Genomic DNA, 20,237 nt, shown 5'->3' with positions numbered 1-20,237 from the left:
ATTTTTGAAAATTATTACTAATCCCATACTAAAATTCATATATTTGTTGACATATTCACATTATATTTTCATTTTGTTATAAATAAACATTTTTATTAAAAATGTGTAATAGTTTAATATTATTATATTTTTTTAAAGATTGATACACATATAACATTATTTAATAATATAAAACAAATAAATATATATTATATGGGTATGAAGCGAGATGTATACTTAGGTATCGGTACCCACACCCATACCCGCTCATTTTTGCGGTTTACTCGTACCCATGCTCATACCTAAAATTCAAACTTTTAACCCTACCCGTTGTTGGTATCCACTTGATTTGGGTCAAATTGGGTCAAATTGTTATCCCTAATCTAACCCACTAGTGTAAGTGTCTAAAATGTGCAATATTGCACATGTTTAAATAACCAAAAGTAGTAACTACTCCCTCCGGTCCTAATTATGAGAGAAGAGTCACTTTTTATTGTATCTAGTCTAGATACATCAAACTTTGAATATATCTAAAAAGTTAATTTTTTTCTTTTAATTAAGACTAGAGGGAATATTTAATAAAGGGTAAATAGGTATTTACCCCCCTGCAAAATACGTGACTTTTGCGTTACCCCCTGTAAATTTTTTTTTTGAAATTGCCCCCTGCAATGTGGAGATTCTGTGTATTACCCCCCTGATTGAACAAGTTGGCAGATGACTGGATCAGAATCTTGACGTGGCGGTTATACGTGGACTTTATTTAGTTTTTATTTAATTTTTAATGCCACGTCAATTATTATGTTAATTGATTAATTTAAAAAAAAATAAAAAAATAGCAACAATGTTCTTCTTCCCTCCCTCAAACTCATTCCCAGAAACATTCCCAAAATTCACAACAACATTAAAAAAAGCAAAAAACAACAACAACAAAATTCATCAAATCCATTGCCATAAAACCATTCTAAAAAACACAGCATTAGAAAAAATAGATCTACAAAGAACATAGATCTTGTAGAAACTCAGATTTGAAGAACAAAGAAATCAAATGAAATGGAAATCGAACATAGGTCAGGAATCGCTCGAAACAAACAGAAACTGCGCTGAAGAGGCGTGATTCAAGGAAGAAGATGAGTTACTGTTCATCTATGAGTTTTTGAAACAATGATGATGTTGATGATGATGTGATGTAGTGTTACTGTGTTGTCCTTGTACTATGAGTTCCTTTCAATAAAATTTTTGCAATTCAAAGAACAAAATAAAAGATTGAGATTGGAGGAAGAAGATGAGAAGTTATTGTTGTTTTTTTTATTTGTACGGGATGAGATGTTGTTGTTCTACCTATTCTTTCATTTTTAGTTTTTTTTAATAAAAATTAATAATTACACATACATTAATGAGTTGAATTTTAAAAATAAATATAAAATAATTTAATTCCACGTGTACGTGCCACGTCATGTTAGTGATCCAGTCATCTGCCAACTTGTTCAATCAGGGGGTAATACACAGAATCTCCATATTGCAGGGGGGTAATCTAAAAAAAATGAATTACAGGGGGTAATGCAAAAATCACGTATTTTGCAGGGGGTAAACACCTATTTACCCTTTAATAAAAAACAACAATTATTTATTAAAAATTTATACATTTAATATGAAATGGAGTAATGCACAACTTCTGATACACTCTTACTATTTTAAATTTCATATGTGCAACATGATATAAAAACTCTTATTATTAATTATTATTAGAGAAAAAAGAATATGCACAGACAGACAGTGTAAATAATTTTACACCGTCAATCAATCACAATCATATTTTTCGCCACTTAACCCTACTTTCTTAATATGACAGGGAAGGTTGAAGCATTCTTATTGATTAAGTGTGTAAAGTTTTTTACTCTGTATGTCTATATTCATTAAACTCTTATTGTTATGAGATTAAAAGATAATGTTACACAAACAACTAATAATCTCTATGTGTCTAAACTTTCATTTCTATTATTATTACTAGCGGGCCAGGAAGGCGCGTTCCGCGCCTGCCTGTGTCTAACTTATGTACCAAAAAAAAAGATACGCCTTATGTTATGGTGAGTTTGTTAATAAAAGATTTTTGTTGCTACTAAAAAAAAGCAAGGGTAATGTTGGTATTATGAAAATTCTACCCCAAAACTCATGTATTCTTTTTATATATTATAGTATAGAATAAATATATATGAAAAAACCATAAAAAAAAAAGAGAGGAAGTTAAGGGCAATTATGGAATAATTAAAAAACCATAAAGGAAGTTAAGGGCAAAATGGACCAAAAAAAATCCAGCCCAAACTCCCTTATCCCCTTTATATATTGTTATAGATTATTATTATTATTATTATTATTATTATTATTATTATTATTATTATTATTATTATTATTATTATTATTATTATTATTATTATTATTATCACCGACAAAACCAAAAAAAGAAGTATCACTCACGACACAGAGAAAGAAAGATATGGATTCAAGGAGGATGGAAGAAGAAGAAGAAGGTCCACCATCAAACGATTTATGTTCAATATGTCATGGAAACTTCCAGAATCCATGTCAAGCTAACTGTTCTCATTGGTTTTGTGCTAATTGTATTATGCTTCTTTGGCGACACTCTTCCGGCATTCAACCTTGTAAATGTCCTCTATGTCGCCGACCCATCAACCTTCTTGTTCCAACCAACAACAACAGCAGCAACAGCGATGACGATCCTCAAACTATGTCTGATCTTCAAACCTATAACCGTATGTTTGGTCAACAATCTAATGCTCCTATTACTCAGAGAATCCGTGATCTTCCATTTCTTTTGAGGAGACTTTTTAGGGATTTTGTTAATCCTAATACATCTCTTCCTCTTGTTATCAGAGCTCGTGTCTTCATTACTGTTAGTTCTTCATAACTCAACTTCTTATTTATATTCATTCAAAATCAAATCTTTATTAATTTCTACTTCAAATTCAATCAAACAAATTTTATTAGGTTTAGGCTTTTTTTGGGGGTGGATTATTTTAATGTTTTAATTTATTTTTTTACATTAATTCATGTCTAGAAATGGGTTGTTGTTGAATGTGTTGATTTTGGATTTGCTTTTTTTGCTTCATATTTAGTGTTTGCTAATTGAATCAATTTTTGTTGGGTCAATTAGTTGTGGCTAGAAATTCCACCCTTAAGGTGAATAAGTGGGGTGTTTGAGGTTCGAATGTGATATCTCTATCAGCTGAACTTACCTCAAGGGGACTCCAATTGAATCAATTTTTGTAGGTGAAATTAAGTAATTCATGTTTGATGGTATGTATTACTTTGAAGAATTATCCTAGCAACCTACTATTTTCATCAGAGACATTGGTTGAAATTTAAATGGGTCTCACTAAATTTATGTGTGGCCTTGAATTTCAACCAATTAGAGAGTATATGTTGAGAAGATTGTGTTGAAAGAAAATTTTCAACCAACTAAAAAGCTATTTTTATGCGACAGAAATCAAGCAAATGTTGATATTGGTGCTTCTTCTTTTGCTTCATTTTTGTTGTTTGCCGATTGAATCGATGGTTAAATGGAGTTGTTTATGTTTGAATAGCATTAACCTGATTTTTTTTTGGATATAAAACGTTGTGTAAAATTTTCAACTCAACAATAAAACTACATTTTGTTTAAGTGAAACTAAGGTTTGGAGGTTCAAATCAATAGTAATCAAGCATATGTGTTTTTATTAAAACCATGTTTAACCAATTTTGGCACATTGTAACACTTTTGTAGTGTGGATCTTGACACTAACATTGCCTCTTTTATACAGATGATACTGAGTGTTATATACATCTTAAGCCCTATTGACATTATTCCAGAAGGTAATGTAGTATAACATATGTATATTGATTTCAATTTCAATTTAATTTCTCAGTTATATTTTGCTAGTTTGCTGGATTTGTGTAGTTGTTTTTGTAACTATCTATTGCTTATGCATGAATTTTGTTCCTTTTGTCTGCAGCGATATTGGGAATAATTGGTCTGTTGGATGATGTCCTAATTGCACTAATCTTCTTCCTACATGTTGCTGCCCTTTATAGATCAGTACTTTACATCCGCCATGGGGGTTCATGAGTTATCCATCTTTTGTAATTTTTTAGGTAAAACAGTGGAATTTAGATGTTGCATTTACTTCCATCTTTTGAAAATTGACAATACCTTGTTTTGTACATAGACACAGTTAAGTTTGGAATATTGAATTTAACAAGAGGCCAACAGAAAAGCTCCTCCTTTAAATTTCAAATATTTTGTTGAGCCAAAAGAATTATCAAAGTTTATCTTACCATAGTTCATACATGCTGCTGGCTATATATGACACACATCTATTTCATTTATAGCATTAGATTACCTAGTCAAGTTAGAGCATAAATGATGTGAATTTGGGAACATGGTTCTGTATTTGTTCTAACCTCCCATGAAAACTAATAGACGAATAGGGAAGTCCATCCCTGGACATTAGAGTGTATAATAAGCAAGGTTTTAAATCGTAGTTTTAATAGTGAAGTCCATCCCTTCATTATGTACTATAATAAGCAAAGATATGACAGATAGTTGCATTCAAACGCGGACATGACCTTAATTGTTGCTGTGGCAACGTCAAAAACACGATGTTGCAGTCTAAGATCGTGATCTTTTAAAGCATAATAATATGGATTATGAAGATTGCAACAAAATGAGAGATTTAAGAGTTTGCGACATACTAGAATTCATCACTTTTTCCTAAACCAACTGCATCTTTGAAATGATGACCATACATCTGACAGTATGCCAAGAAATTTTCTAAAGGGCACTTGAATAATCTTAGATAGTAGTAGATACATATTCACATGTTTGAGTGATAAAAGTTGTAGCACTGAACATAGATAATGCAAAGAGTCCAAACCATAGTTTCCAGCACAAAAGGGATGTCCATATTCTTGTACAGTTTTACCAAAGAAGCTTACCTGTAAAAAATAGAGAAAATGAAATAAATCAATGATGGTATGGTACTGGTAAAATCTCCTCTCCACGATTAACTTGCATGTTTCCCCACCCTACATCACTAAGTCAATTGGATACTAGGCTAGGGGTTTGCAGCTATTCTTCTAACACCCCATTCGGTCCACATTTCTCATTCGGGGTCCTAACATAGACCTTAAAACTTGTCAGCATTGATGCCTTTTGTTCCTTGCCATTTACGGTGTAACTTTTTTCTTTCGTTCTTTCTTTCTTTTTACCTTGCGAGAGAGTATGATAGTTGCTGGCATTGTGCCAATCAGATTAGTTCAGTTCATCAATTTTTCACGTTAAATTGAAATCCTTAGTTATCAAATTGGCAAGGGGGACTGTTTGGATTTTGGAGCTTAGTTATCACGTTAAAGTGATCGATCTATTTTATTACTTTTACAGAAATTTTGTCTTTAACATTTTAACAAATAATCATAAATAAACAGGTGTATTAAAAAAATATTATAGACATTATTGTATTTGAAAATATTAGTCTTCACATTTAAAAAATTGAAAACCTTTTTTATTACATAATTTCTCTCCATCCAAATCCAAATAAGTGTAAAACATTCTAAACGTCAATGAATCATTCTAATGAACTAGTACTGTTGTTTCGACATGGAATCGCAACATGATATAGACAATACACTCCCAAGACAGTGAGTGTATTTTTTATCCAAGATGAGAGAAAGTAATAGAAAATTCAAAAGCATATAAAAACATTTTTATGCACATAGTTGATTTCAATATTATATGTGTCATTCAAAAGTAAAATCAATATCTTTATGCACGTAGTTGAAGCCTTATAGAGTCCATTTGATGATCTAAGCATAGTACTGATGGTGAAGATTGCACAAAATAAAAGATGTAGTAGATACATAAGACACACACAATACATCACTTCTCAAAATCAACTGTATCACGCCTATACATTCGAAATCGCTTAGCAAAAAAGATCACTAGGCCACTTTAATCATCTATATACTAGTAGATACATATACACATGTGTAAGCAATAAAATCATAATTCCCAGTGCAAAATCAATGTCCTCAGTCTTACCAAATCCACTTGGTTGACTAGCATCTTTCAAAAATCTTGTACAATTTTTCCAATGAAGCTACCTGTAAAAAGAAAGGAGAAAATGAAATAAATCAAAGATGGTGCTAGTAAAATTCCCTCTCGATACTTAGTAAAATAAAAAAGAATGAAACAGTAAGGATTTTGGTCATGCATTATTGGGAAAGGGAGCATATGGTAAGCTATACAGGAAGATTCCATTATATATTTTAGTAATAATCACTCACACACATTACCTTAACAAAGGTCCCATTAGTAGCCATGGAAGCAGGTGGTTTGAAAAAAAGTCTCATGGATGGAAAAAGCACATGTTGTATTGACCATTCACGTTGGGCCCACGCTGTCTCAGCTTCAGAAAGGAGTTCTTGTTCAATATTGTTGTCAATAACATCACTCCCTGAACACAAAATTCACTTACGTTGAAATCCAGTAACATCCACCAAAAACTTAAATGGAAGAATAAAATTCCAAGCCAATTCTATTTTACTGCATCCCCCTAATGACATTTTCTTAATAGAAGTTTCTATATATTTACCCAATTAAGAACCAACAAGTTTGCAGGTCATGTGATGAAAGTTTGAATCAAGTTGAATTTTTCAAGCTTTTACACTCCAACAAACATTAAATCACATCATGCAGTATTAAAAGGAAAAAGTATATGCAATATGCTGAATAAGCACGGTTGAACTGAAAGTTGATAATAAGGTGGCTTCTAATCCAAAGTTGTGTTTTTCCTATATTTTCAAATATATATAACAAAGTTGCCCCAAAGACATAGAGTGGGGAATAACGAAATACTCTATTTTCAGAGATTGATTGTTTTTTGCTCAGCAGTTGAGGGATTTCAGCAATGACAAGGGTCCAAGCCCAAAGGACTTGAGGGGAAGGGCCTATTTTGAATATTTCCTTCCTTTACAAAATTTGGACAACTTGTAAAAACCAGATGTACTCTTATTGTGAGGCGAGTTCTAGAGGGGAAGCAAACTATTGTGATACAGCATAAAACATCTGCGGGTTTGTATGAATTCAATAACTACTATGTGACACCACATCCAAAATTTAACAAGAATAGTTCCAAAACTTGTCTCCTGCAAAACCTAGTTAGGTAGATTTTTATTGTTCACTACACTAAAAGTATACATATTTCAATGATAATTGGTAAGTGTGAATATATATGTATGAGTGCGAGTGATCTAAGCATGAAGTCCATACCAGTACTATCACAGGTATTCTCCAGGGCAAAACCGTCAAATAGTTTTCTCTTCTTGTAGAAAAGCATTCCCTCACCGGATGGATTGGGCAACAACGGTGGATGCATAGCATAGAAATTTCCCAGAGCAGCTGATACGGCTTGAATGCAGTGACTTTCATCTTCCCAGTCAACCTATCATTAAAATGCATACCACAATTTTCAACATGCAAAGAAAAAAGAGGTGATTGGAAAACACTATGCATGTTCAAAATTATCAAAAGGCATGCAGTTGAATGTTTAGTTGGCAAAAATTTCAATGGAATAACAACTAGATTCACAAGATGTTTGCTCCCAAAAACAAAAAGTGTAATCAAAATGCAGAAAAAATGTGTAGATAGTATGACAGTATTTATCATTTTGGAGCATAACTGAATTCAGGGAACATATAAACAGCTGATAATATTACCAATTAGTCAGACATATACATGAGGAACAAAAATTGTGGAGACTTCTCCATAAACAGATGAAGAGGCAGAGAATGGAGAGTTTTATAACTAACATCATTGCCTAAACTAAGCACAAATTCAGGGATGCGATCCATGTCAGGAGTATACTGGTCAAGTATCACAGGAAGTCTAGAGATATTTCCAAGATCATCAATATGAATGCCGAAATACTCCTCCAGCATTACAGCCTTTTGCTTCAGCAGCTCCGTATTCATCTGGAGAACAGGAAAGGAAACACCCATAAATATGCATAAAGGAAGATAGAAAAGGAAAGTATCAAATGAAAATATGCATGTCCAAGAAATTAATTTCCAACATCGACATTAGCAATCAAATTGCATTAATTAGTCTCCCTATAAAATTTAAAATCTAAAAGAGCTAGATGAATCATATGAAGACAGATGTAAAATAAACTTTGTATAGTAAAAGCAACGTGACCAAAAGCAGTTGGTGTGACAGCATGAGCGTTGAGGTGGTGCGTCAGATGGCTGTAGCACTCCTTTTCCGAGGTGGTATGAAGAAGCATTTGACATTCCAACTATTAACTAACCACAAGTTGTACGGTGTTCATTTGATCCATTGATCCCATGTTATTACATACTTTTTGAACTCTGCAGGGTCTATATTCTCAATGGGAAATACTGAGGCTATAATACAGCAGAATTTCAACTGTTTGCAAACCTCTCAATTACCCAAAGGCCCTAATTCTCCCAAACAATCCCCTTTCCTCTAATCCATTCCGCATCATTATATGCATCACAGCCTAATCTAACAAGTAACTAAATGAATAACTGGTTTATCTATCACTATTCTGAACGACAGGGTAAACAAAAGCTACAATGACAGGAGATATATATTATTTATAAAATTAGAAGTACTAGAAAGCCAAAGAGAGATTACTTCTGCAATCTTCTCTTTAAATGTATCATCATCATTACATTCTGAATCTATATCCTCTTCCTTCAGTGCCAATATAATCAAGTCTTTGATGGGTGCTGGATCACTTAGCTGAATGGCATTGAAATGACCAAAACGGCTCAGAACTTGCTGATACATAAGCTCTTTGCTGCAAATAGATCAAGGACAGACTGTCAATTATCAATTCTAAAAAGCTGTTAGATAGATGGCAAAAAATATTGTATGTCTATAACATGCTCCATCATACAAGAGCTCATTGAGCTTGAAGTCTGAATACTTACAGGTCTGTTTAACCTCGTTAACTTTCAAATTAATAACAAAAAATATCAACATAGGTTAAGTTAACAAAAGCAAAATATCAATACCTCAAGTTTACAATATTTGCAAGATAAAGATGAGTTTTATGCTGAAGCAAAGCAAAAACATCATCTGCCATTCCAACATATGTGCAGTGCTTTACAATGTCCATCATTCCTACAGGGTAGATGTCAGTATGTAACATTTTCCAAATCAACCTACATCACAGAATAGAGTTGGTGCAGCGGAAGGATAGATTTGATCACAAACCAGAAAATATTTTATTCGGAATTTCTCAAACAATAACACCACAAAGGAAACTAACATAAAAATGAAAACTATTTTCAGAATGATAAGAAAACATCTTATAATATCTTGATATTATATTAGAGTGTCTTAGTTTATCTTGGAGGATCAATCATAGACTATCTTATATCGCCTCTTAAGATTATTTTCCATATTTCTTAAATGTTATCCCAATGAATAGCGACTGGTGCTTAGTCTTTTGTATCAAACTAGTATTAAATCATTATCATATTGAAAGTGTTTATAATCTCTCTCCTCCTTATTTTGTATAAAACCCATAACTTCAACAACTATGAAACTAACTAACTCAAAACATCAAGACAAAACTTAGAATTTGGGTGGGGTGTAACTCAAACCTACAAAACCAGCTTGTAAGGTGAGGGATGCCTCCCACTTATAAACAAATTTTCAAGTCATATCACATCCAATTTAGGACTCTTAACAAGAACCAAAACCAAAACTAATTAGAGGAAACTAGGAAACAGATTATCTCAAAACAGAATAGAAATTAATGGTCACATGCTACATCAAAAGTCATCATTATGATTAATCTAGTGGCATACCAGGATCATAGTTGTTACTGATCTCGTCAAGAAGTTCTTCTACGCTAGTGAGTTCTGCAGAATCTTTTAGGCTCCTTCTTTGTCTAACTGAGGACCTAGCAACATACAAATAAAATTACAAATACATATATTCCAATCATTACATAGGAGTCCAATACTTGCATATTTCTAGCAGCCAAATATACTTGAAAAGGGATAGTATATTTCTAAATTGCATGACGAAATCCTTAGCGTGATTGAATATATAAAATAAAACATGAATACAATCTCTAATTTTAAGAACCTAGGAAAATGGAAAATAATTCACAAAAAATATACATATCAGAATCATAACTCTACTAGTTAAACATCAAATATAACCCAAATAAGGGGAAGAAATTTAGTTTCATAATTTAATTTTTCTTTTAGTTATTGTTTACTTTATTAACTCATTTGGCTATGAGTTAATTAGAATCAATGTATTAATTAATAGATTGATGGTACAGTTGTGTTTCCTAGAATACCCAATCCTGTACTCAGTATATTCTAGAAATATATGGAATAAAGCAATTCAGCAAGTTTTCAATTCTTCTGTATTGTACCTCTCCCATTTCTATTCTTGCCTAAATGGTTTGTTTGCTTCGAGTTTATATGGTTAATATAATTTGTAGATTTTATGCTTAAGAATGATAACAATTGCATGGATCAGTATAAAGAAATGTAGAGATGCATAAACATGTACAACAAAAGAAATACGTAAAAGTTCCAAAAACAGTAAAGTAAAACAGGACTTGGAGAAACTTAAACATGCTGCAAGTGAAAGGAGTAAGATATAACCGCAAACAAAAATCAATTTGAAAATGAGTATTAGCTTGTTTGATACAATAATGTACACGAAGAAAATGGTAGTACTAGTCACCTTACTGCATTCAAAGTGACATTCTTTTCTAGATGTCCACCAGGCATAACTTTCATGTAGGCATGTAACCTTCCCGCAGGATCTAATGAATCTGTTCTAACCAACTTATGTACTGGCACTTTCTCTGATCTCGAGCCTATCATCAATAAAAGATGAAACAAATTAAGGGTATAAACCAAAAACAAACAAAAGGCATGCAACACAAAATAACAAGAACATTTCCCATACCCGATGGCATAGGGCTTAGGTTAACCTCCTTGCTCTTATTAATACGAGAGGTAGAAGATTGTCCAGCTGTCTGCCACAAGTGTGAGACAAAATACACAGAAAATACAGGTACCGAGTAAGACTATAATTTAATAAAACGTGAAATAAAGCAGAATCTGCATTCATGTTGTCCAGAAATTTGTTAATAATTTAAAATGAAGAGATATTTTAGAAATTTAAAAACGTGATCCAGGATATATTTCATGGGATTTGAGTAAGAATACATAATAAAGATTGAAGGTAACTAGATCTTGGAGCACATCATTTCAATAAAACTTTTTATAAACTTTGGCTTCATTATAAAGAAAGAAAATTAATCTAATTATTTGTGAAACGAAGCAGTGCTAGATACAGCAGCATTCTAATTTATCACACTTAGGAATTGGCCTATGTTTTTGCATTCTAATAATTATTATCTAGGTTTCTGCAAAGCTTCTAAAAAGAGACTGTACAGTGTACAGTCACGGTGTCATATGGAGTAAGTACTAGTGATAAAACTTTGGTGAAAGCAAGACCATGGAAATTGTAAAAGTTGATTTGCAAACAGTTCTAGGAAAAGTTCATTTACTGTCGGTATATAAAACAACAATTTGGCACCTCCCTTTTTTATCCGTGCATTCAATTGAAGGAGGAAAGCACAGTATACTCAAAATTAGCAAATATTTCTAACTGCTAAAAAATAGAAAGCGTGTCGTAAACATACTTGTTCTTGAAATGTCCGAGCCTCATTGGAATTCCTCAATGTTGATTCAATCACCGATTGTATCTTCTCAATGATAACTTCCTGATTTAAGAGGCTCACCTAAATGAAAACAAACACAATGTTTTCAATAAAAAAGAGAGAACTAGTAAATGTTGGGTTTAAAACTTTAACAAATGCTTAAATTCAACGGTAGTTACATAGTAGGGTAAGATGGTATCAATTCCTCGGGAATAGAACTTTATCCACACACTTTTTAAATAAGATTGCTTCCTAGCTTGTTTAAGACAACTACTAATGGACCCTATCGATGGTGTCTTTGTCCAACATGTAACTGTTTGATCCTTGGCACATCACAATTGATGGTTGTCCACAACTCTATATTAAAAGTCAAATTTCATACCAAGGTAGAGTGGGCCCATTGATGCTTTCAAAAAACAATGGGCCTCTGTGTTGTCTACGCTTCAAAGTTCAAGCCAAGAGGGTTCTTGCAAGAGAGAATGTTAGATATAAAACCATTCACAAGCCTTTGTCTAAAATAATAAGCTCTCGGGATAATTGGTTGACTACCTAAAGTTTTAGTTGTAGGCTTGCAACATAAATAAACCAAAGTCAGGAGAAAAAAAAACGCATCATTCAAAAGAGTATAAATTATGGGTAATTATGCTGAGAAAAGACTAAACCAACAGTTTGTTCAAAATTACAACAAATAAAAGAGAAAGTAAAAAAGAAATGGTTAACCAACTTGACAGCAACACTGCACACAAAGCATGTTCTGTAAAAATAAGTATGAATTTTAGAAGACTTTTCAGATCAACGTCATAAAAATTGAAGGTCATTGCCAGCTACATGGAAATTTATTTCAGCAAGAAAGTGAATTCAGCAAATGACAAATAAAGAATGCACACTATACACATTTACATTCTTGATTAAGTTTTTACCTCTCTTTTTGTTGGATGCACGTTGACATCAATATTCTCAGGTGGTAAAACAATTGAAATATATATAAAAGGCTTGGCTGCTTTAGGTAATGTTGCTGCATAAACAATTTCAATAGCTCTCTTCAATGCAGACCATTCGACCAGCCTATCTGAAGAACATAGAGAAGAAGATTTTCATGAGAATTTGTAAACAACTGGTCATTAGCTCATGTCAGGTTTCAGATATAAATGTTAAACATTGTTCAGTGAAAAAATTGAAGTAATTAAAATTAAGTACTTGGGCAGAATAACATGTAACCTTGTTTGATGTTGAGAAGGGTATAGAAAGAAATAAAGAAAAATATGTAAAATTAAGTACAATATTTTAGAGTTTCTCTATGTTCCACCCATAAAGTTGTGTGATTGTGCACTAAGATGAGAGAAAAGGAAAGAGGTATAGAGAGAAACACACAAAGAAGCTTTTACATGTTATGCACCGTAGCATTCAGGATAAGAATTACTATGTGGCAAAACATATTATCTGACGGTATAAACTAATAATGACAGACTTCATCTAATAAAAATAAACACCTAGATATTTCATAAAGCACCATAGTTTATGTTTATATAGCTAATGTATACCATTGATGAAAAGCACCATAGTGATTTTCTTGGCAGCATAGTTAGCATTAGAAACATAACCCTTCATCTCAAAAAGCGAAGAAGACGGATCATCGTCTGAAGCTTCAACTTCAATCAGATTGTGAGCAGCTGAGACCCCATAAACTGTTCTGATGGCATCAAGCCTTGAAGATGTGGCCACTGTGTGAATGTCTGCTTTAACAGCTCCGTGCTGATAATAACAGTCGAGTCCCAGATTGGTCAATGAAAATTAATTAACATATATAACTCACATGTCATAAGTCATAACACATGCAGCTATAAGAATGTAGTCGTAAATAAGCTTAGTTTTAGTGTTCAAGATAAAAAAACAAACCTTTCTGCAAGAGAAACTGACATTAGTATGATGAATAGCAAACCGACTGACAACATCTACTATCTTTGAGTAATCATCCGACGAACTTTGTAGTGTCTTCCGCCTTGCAGCCATGTTATAGAATAGATTCTCAACCTGGCAGCACAAGCGCAAAAAAGGCATGAGAATCTCAATCAATTAAATACAGAATGCAATTCCAATTGAGTGAATCACTAATTTAGTTCCTGAAATCAACGAAAATTCAAAATTTCTCGACCACATTATCACGAACTAAATTGAAGAATCTAATAAGACCGATATTATCGAGATTTGTTAATTTCAAAAACCAAATTGCCTGTCACCTACAATTTTAGAGACTGAATTAATGTTCATCCGATTTCAATTACTGATTTAAACAAGCACTAGCATTAGTCACAAGATAGTCCCAAAAGAGTACTATCATTTCTATCAATGAGTAATCAAAATACAACATCCTAATAAACTTCAATTTGTCTTCATTATATAGAAAATTGATTAAAATAAAAAATAATGAGAATATATATAAGATAATAGTATATAGTAGTATACCATTATCTGTGTTCCTTTTACAGCAGCACATGGCCTAGGTTCATGCTCCATGACACCATCTCTATAAGATACCCTAAAAAACAATCAACGGAATTAAAATCAATAATCAATACTCAATATCATCATACTCAAACACATTATGACATGGGGCACATTTAAATTGACTTATTTGAGTTTTACCTATTGGCATACACAATAGGTAAACTAGTGTTGTTAAATAGCAGGGTTATAGCGCTATTGCATAGTGGAATTTAGATAAATCGTTATTATTTTGCAATATGCTATTTAGTACAAAATATTGTGAAATATTGGCGCTATAACACTGTTGCATAGTGTAATTTGAACAAACCGCTATTTTCTGCAATCCATAATTGACAACTGATTCCATTATAGCTTATATGGAATCAGTTGGATTTTATTTATTTTTTGTTATAGAAGTAACTTATACATAAGCATAAGCGATTATGCTTTTAGCGCCTGTTTGAATTGACTTAGTTTTGAGCTTATGCGAAACAACTTAAGCAAATAAATAAGTCTTTTATGTATTATTATAAGTTTTTCAAGCTAGTTTATGAGAAAATAGCTTATAAAGATATAATTTTTGATGGCGAAAACTTATGAATTAACACAAATTTATTTATTTGCATAAGCTATTTTCATAAGCTAAATCAAAACGGGCCCTTAAGCGGTTAATTAAATTAAAGAGAGAGTAACCACCTGTAACCGTGCAATTGGCCTTTGGTAATGGTAGTAACGGTGACATGTGCAACGTAGGTCATGCTAGCGAGAGCTTCTCCTCTAAACCCCATCGATTTGATGCTCTGCAAGTCCTCAAATGAAGACAACTTGGAAGTCGTGTGACGCTCGCATAAGATCGGTAAATCATCGTGACGGATGCCGTGACCGTCATCGGAGATTTGGATGAGTTTGAGGCCGCCGTCTTTGATAGTAAGGTTTATGGAAGTGGAAGCGGCGTCCAGGCTGTTCTCGACGAGCTCCTTTACGGCGGATACAGGACGCTGGATGACTTCACCGGCGGCGATTCGGTTAACAACCGACTCGCTGAGTCGCTGGATTTTGGGTGGCTCTTCCATCTCCTCCGTCGTAGTGACTGACTGACAGGAAATGAAATTCGCGCGAGTGTAGTGGGCGGGAAAAGGATTTCCTGCTGTGACAGCAGAACACGAGAATAACTCTGAGCCGTCCGATATATTTAATTGTAAAGATTGTTTTAACTAAGAAACGCATTATTACTAATTTAAAATATTATTGAGACCATTATTATCCGTGTACATGAAAATATATATAAAAGAGTAAGAAGAGTAATTTAAGTATTGTATTGAGTGTCGAACTAAATTGAATCAATGTAACAGAAGATGAATAAAGATCAGGAAATTGGAAGCAAATTACATGAGATTATTATGAGAAGGATGAGAGTCAATTCCAAGTGGGTCTAAGAGAGGACTATAAAGATGTTACAAAGGCACTGGTGGTTGCTTGGTAGGGAATAATAATTCTTGAAGCTTTTCATTATCACATTCACAGTTGTATTTTCTGTTACAAATTGAGTCACAAATTGTTATATAGTTTTGCTAATTGATCTTGGCTATATAATATAGCTATTCTGAAAATGTATGTGAACAAAATAAAAGCATTCATTGACACAATAAAAATAACTTTTTTTTTCTCCCACATTTTTTACGTATAAAATAAATCCATGAAAATGTGAATAAAAATGAAAGCATGCCATTATTTTTGTAACAAAAAATGTAAATAAACAAGTTTTTTGAAATCAAACAGACAAAGTAACAGACCCTTAATTAGTTCTCGATTCAGTATCATTTAAGCTTTTATTTTATGTGTATTAGTTTCATTCTCACATACCATGCTTCGACTGTAAATTTCCATACAACAAAAGAACTTTGGAGAGCCAATTGATGATACTTCATTGGGCAAAGTTGTGAGTATATATATATATTAACATATATATGTTCTTGTTTATGTCATGGAACATTGATTTTTCATGATGGTTTGAAGCATCATGATATATTTGGTTTTATCCATTGCTAAAGGACTTAAAAAATATTTATAGATAAGATAGTCCCTAAAAATTGATTGAATTAATTTATTTATTTATTTTGTTGAATAATGTTGAGTGAAATATATAAAAAGATATTACTGATGCATTGTTCACAACATTCTTATAGTTAGAGTCTTTGAGCATTGTTTGTATTTAAATTATATATGGATACTTCTCTATCACTAACACATGTAATGAATCATTGGATTATGATTATTATTAATATCTTGTCATTCATAATTTATGTATTACACATAAACTGAGACGATACATATATATGACAAACATTTAAAGATAAAATAAACTTCAAAAGAGTATATATTCTCTTTTGATATTTGCCATAAAATATAAAGGTCTCATATATAATCGCATTAATAACCTCCACCGCCTCCTCCGCTTCCACCTCCTTCACCACCACCTTCTCCGCTTCCACCACTTCCTCCGCTGCCTCCACCTCCATATCCTCCTCCTCCGCTTCCACCTCCTTCACCACCTCCTCCTCCACTTCCACCTCCTCCACCACCACCGCTTCCTCCACCACCACCACTACCAGAACCGCTTCCTCCACCACCATATCCTCCTCCTCCACTTCCACCGCCACCAGAACCGCTTCCACCTCCTTCACCACCACCGCTTCCACCTCCTTCACCACCACCGCTTCCACCACCACTTCCTCCGCTTCCTCCACTTCCACCGCCACCTGAACCACTTCCACCTCCTTCACCACCACCGCTTCCACTTCCACCACCACTTCCTCCGCTTCCTCCACCGCCATATCCTCCTCCTCCACTTCCACCGCCACCTGAACCGCTTCCACCTCCTTCGCCACCACCTGATCCACTTCCACCACCGCTTCCACCACTTCCTCCTCCACCAGAACCGCCTCCGGAACTGCCTCCTCCACTTCCACCACTGCCTCCACCACCATAATCTCCTCCGCTACCACCACCTTTACCACCGCCGCCACCACCAGAACTACCTCCTCCACTTCCTCCACCGCTACCACCGCCTTTACCACCACCGGCTCCACTGCCGCCGCCACCAGAACTGCCTCCTCCACTTCCTCCACCACCATAGTCTCCTCCTCCACTACCACCACCAGAACTGCCTCCTCCACTTCCACCGCCTGTTCCTCCTCCGCTACCACTGCCTCCTCCACTTCCACCTCCTGCTCCACCGCCTCCTCCACTTCCACCACTTCCTCCACCACCGTAATCTCCTCCTCCGCTACCACCGCCTTCACCACCACCTGATCCACTTCCACCCCCACCTGAACTTCCTCCTCCACTTCCACCACCTGTGCCACCACCACTTCCACTACCACCACCTCCTCCACCACCATAATCTCCTCCTCCGCTACCACCACCTGATCCACTTCCACCCCCGCCTGAACTTCCTCCTCCACTTCCACCGCTACCGCCTCCACCTCCACTTCCGCCACCTCCATAATCTCCTCCTCCGCTTCCACCACTACCACCACCTCCACTACCTCCTCCTCCTCCTTCGCCGCCACCACCCCCACTACCACCAGATCCGCCTCCTCCCTTTCCTCCGCACTTACCACCATGAAGTGGTTCCAATGTCAATTTCCTTCCACTTAAAACTGCATAATATTACACGATTAACTTAAATAACCATCATTCACACTATATATCAATCCCATCAAAATAGTTTAAATTATTTTTTACCATATTCTTGTTTGTGATCACATCCCATAAGCTCATCATCCTTTCGGGTTGTCCCTCTACCTGCTTCATCAAAAACATGTATATTTAATTAACTTACTTTGGGTTATAAAATTGTAACTATAAACCAAATACATTCACGTAGAAAATTAATATTTAGAACTATTCATCATATGAATGTTATTCCTAAAAGCTTTTATCAATTTCATGCACACATGCATTTCACCAAAATATTTAACAAAGTTGATAAATAAAATAACTAGTGTGGATTTGGAGGCCTTCATACCTGGTGGTGCAGGTTCATCAGCCACCACTGCAGAGATGAGAACTACACCAGACAGAAGTATGAGAAAAACAAAAGGTTTGAAATTCATCATTGTAATTAGAAAACAGAACACACAACAATACTTTGAGAAAAGATTGATGAATGCAAAGGTTCACAAAGGGCCTTATTTATAGTGCATGAAGAGTATCATGGAATTAAATGCTGTAGAAAAGTGTGACCTACCCATTAACCATATTTTTTGTCACATTATCATATTTTGATGTAATTAATTGTTTTCATTTAAATTTCAACCATATCTTAAGTCAGTTTCATACTCCATATATAATCTGCCACTACCAAGTGTGAACTTTAAAGTTTTTTCACATTTTAATTGTTCATACATGAAGATAATGAAGCACATTTTCATGTTGTTGTGCCACCTTGAAATAGAATACGTGTGTTCATGAAAGAAGAGAAAACTCTTTACTATAATTAGCTAAATTAATTCAGTGGATTATTGAAGAAGAAAATGAAAAGAGGACACAGAAAAAAGGGATCTAAGTTAAGAGTGATGACAATGACGGTAATGGAAGTTGATGAAATGAAAGTGATGAAACTTGTTAATAAAGGAAAAGAAAATGGGGTCACAAAGTTGACTAGGTCGGTTGGCAATGTCTTTTTGTGGTTAAATTTTATGAAATTGGGGCCACGTTATAAATAAATAAATATGAGTGGTAATTAGTTGATAATTTAATTAAATTCATTAGTACTTAATTAGTTACTACCTGTTTACCAAAAAAGAAAATGAGTTGCTACCTTGGTGGCATTTTACAATTTTTTTCCTTCTTTTTTACACATTTTATGAAAAATTGATCGAGATTTTGAAGAGTCTATTTTGTGTATAAATATATTGAATTATTTTTTATATATCATACTATGAATTTTTATCTCCAAAAATAAATCAGTAGTATTAATAAATAATATATTTTTAAATTTAATAATAAATATATCTAGTAAATTAAAATATGCGTATATTTAATAATACAATTTTTTCTTAAAAGATGTTTACGGTGTATAACTGCGGACAAAGGCAATAATTAATTGTTTGCATATTTAATTTTTTGGAAATCAGTCTAACGTTAAAAAGATAGATTTTAATTAGAAGGTTTTAGGTTTGAGTCTCGCTAGTCTCTACTTATAAAGAAGATAAATATAAAATTGCTTTGTAAGTTTTTTGTGTCATAAGATATTTTTTAGAGACATGTCTAAATTGTATTTATGAAGAAAAATAAAAATCTATCTGCATATTTAATTTTTTTCTTTTTTACCATTTCACCAATATGAACTTGGAAATAGAAAATGCAATTTGCATCCGTTTCTTTCCATTCTGTTAACTTGGAAATAGAAAATTAAAGTGAAGGTTTATTTATGGTTCTCTTTAATTTCGTTTTCCCCCCTTCAACACAATTTAGAAGTTGCGTTAATTCCGAATTGCATGTATACTTCAGGTTCTATAATCTGCTTGGTGGGATTATACGTTCCAAACTATGCCGGTTTATACACACACCAACTATTATTCATCGTACTATCTCATTTTCTCTCTAAAAATTACAATTTTTCATTTTCTTGGATCTCAAATCAACATTGTGTTAAAGATAAGATAATGTGCACTTTTAACCTATTGTTTTGTGAAACAACAATTTTAAATTTTGTATTATGTACTGCTACAATCCGGAAGCTACATTCCAACTTAAAACACAATACAAGTATAAATAGAGTCCAAAAGGTCTTTCACACCCTTAAAAGATAAGCACTAAAAACACAAGAGAAACTTTAGAAACTATATTTGAATGAGATCTTCTTTTTGCGCCACTTAGGTTTCCTCGCACGCCCCGTGAAATTATCAAAATACCCTCTTACTACTTAACTTGCAAATTGAATTTGTTACTTAACTAGCCGACACCCAATAGAATTTTTAAGGTTTTACA

The 20,237-nt window shown here is 33.8% G+C and overlaps 3 protein-coding genes across 5 annotated transcripts; 1 reads left to right on the top strand and 2 right to left on the bottom strand.

Annotated features, from left to right (window-relative positions):
- Nucleotides 1-2,428: 2,428 nt before the first annotated feature.
- Nucleotides 2,429-4,289, top strand: LOC123914390 (E3 ubiquitin-protein ligase RNF170-like). Its single transcript, XM_045965521.1, has 3 exons — nt 2,429-2,887; nt 3,795-3,846; nt 3,987-4,289. Exons 1-3 carry the CDS (start codon nt 2,471-2,473, stop codon nt 4,097-4,099), a joined length of 582 nt encoding a protein of 193 aa, XP_045821477.1. The 5' UTR covers nt 2,429-2,470; the 3' UTR covers nt 4,100-4,289.
- A 1,459-nt stretch (nt 4,290-5,748) lies between these two features.
- LOC123914388 (DNA mismatch repair protein MLH1) lies at nt 5,749-15,572 on the bottom strand. 3 transcript variants are annotated; one of them, XR_006811819.1, is made up of 15 exons: nt 14,937-15,427; nt 14,220-14,292; nt 13,653-13,787; nt 13,298-13,508; nt 12,677-12,825; nt 11,739-11,837; nt 10,997-11,066; nt 10,769-10,904; nt 9,871-9,965; nt 9,070-9,178; nt 8,687-8,852; nt 7,766-8,001; nt 7,301-7,472; nt 6,325-6,485; nt 5,749-6,132 (listed from the first exon to the last, which is right to left on the bottom strand). XR_006811819.1 is itself a non-coding variant. In XM_045965519.1 (15 exons), the coding sequence occupies exons 1-15, from the start codon at nt 15,311-15,313 to the stop codon at nt 6,088-6,090; spliced, it is 2,160 nt and encodes a 719-aa protein (XP_045821475.1). In that variant the 5' UTR covers nt 15,314-15,572; the 3' UTR covers nt 5,749-6,087. The 3 variants fall into 3 exon arrangements, 2 of the variants coding, with proteins under 2 accessions (XP_045821475.1, XP_045821476.1); XM_045965519.1 differs by having other exon boundaries at nt 7,840-8,001; nt 14,937-15,572; XM_045965520.1 differs by lacking the exons at nt 5,749-6,132; nt 6,325-6,485 and having other exon boundaries at nt 7,355-7,472; nt 7,747-8,001; nt 14,937-15,429.
- A 1,098-nt stretch (nt 15,573-16,670) lies between these two features.
- On the bottom strand, nt 16,671-18,390 carry LOC123915424 (glycine-rich cell wall structural protein-like). The gene is made up of 3 exons (XM_045966536.1): nt 18,271-18,390; nt 17,988-18,047; nt 16,671-17,902 (listed from the first exon to the last, which is right to left on the bottom strand). The coding sequence occupies exons 1-3, from the start codon at nt 18,359-18,361 to the stop codon at nt 16,671-16,673; spliced, it is 1,383 nt and encodes a 460-aa protein (XP_045822492.1). The 5' UTR covers nt 18,362-18,390.
- Between the last annotated feature and the right edge of the window lie 1,847 nt (nt 18,391-20,237).

The sequence above is a fragment of the Trifolium pratense genome, linkage group LG3 (genome assembly GCF_020283565.1).
Source record: "Trifolium pratense cultivar HEN17-A07 linkage group LG3, ARS_RC_1.1, whole genome shotgun sequence".
NCBI classification, from domain to species: domain Eukaryota; kingdom Viridiplantae; phylum Streptophyta; class Magnoliopsida; order Fabales; family Fabaceae; genus Trifolium; species Trifolium pratense.
Note: the sequence above shows the minus strand (reverse complement) of the source record. Positions and strands in the feature narration are given on the sequence as shown.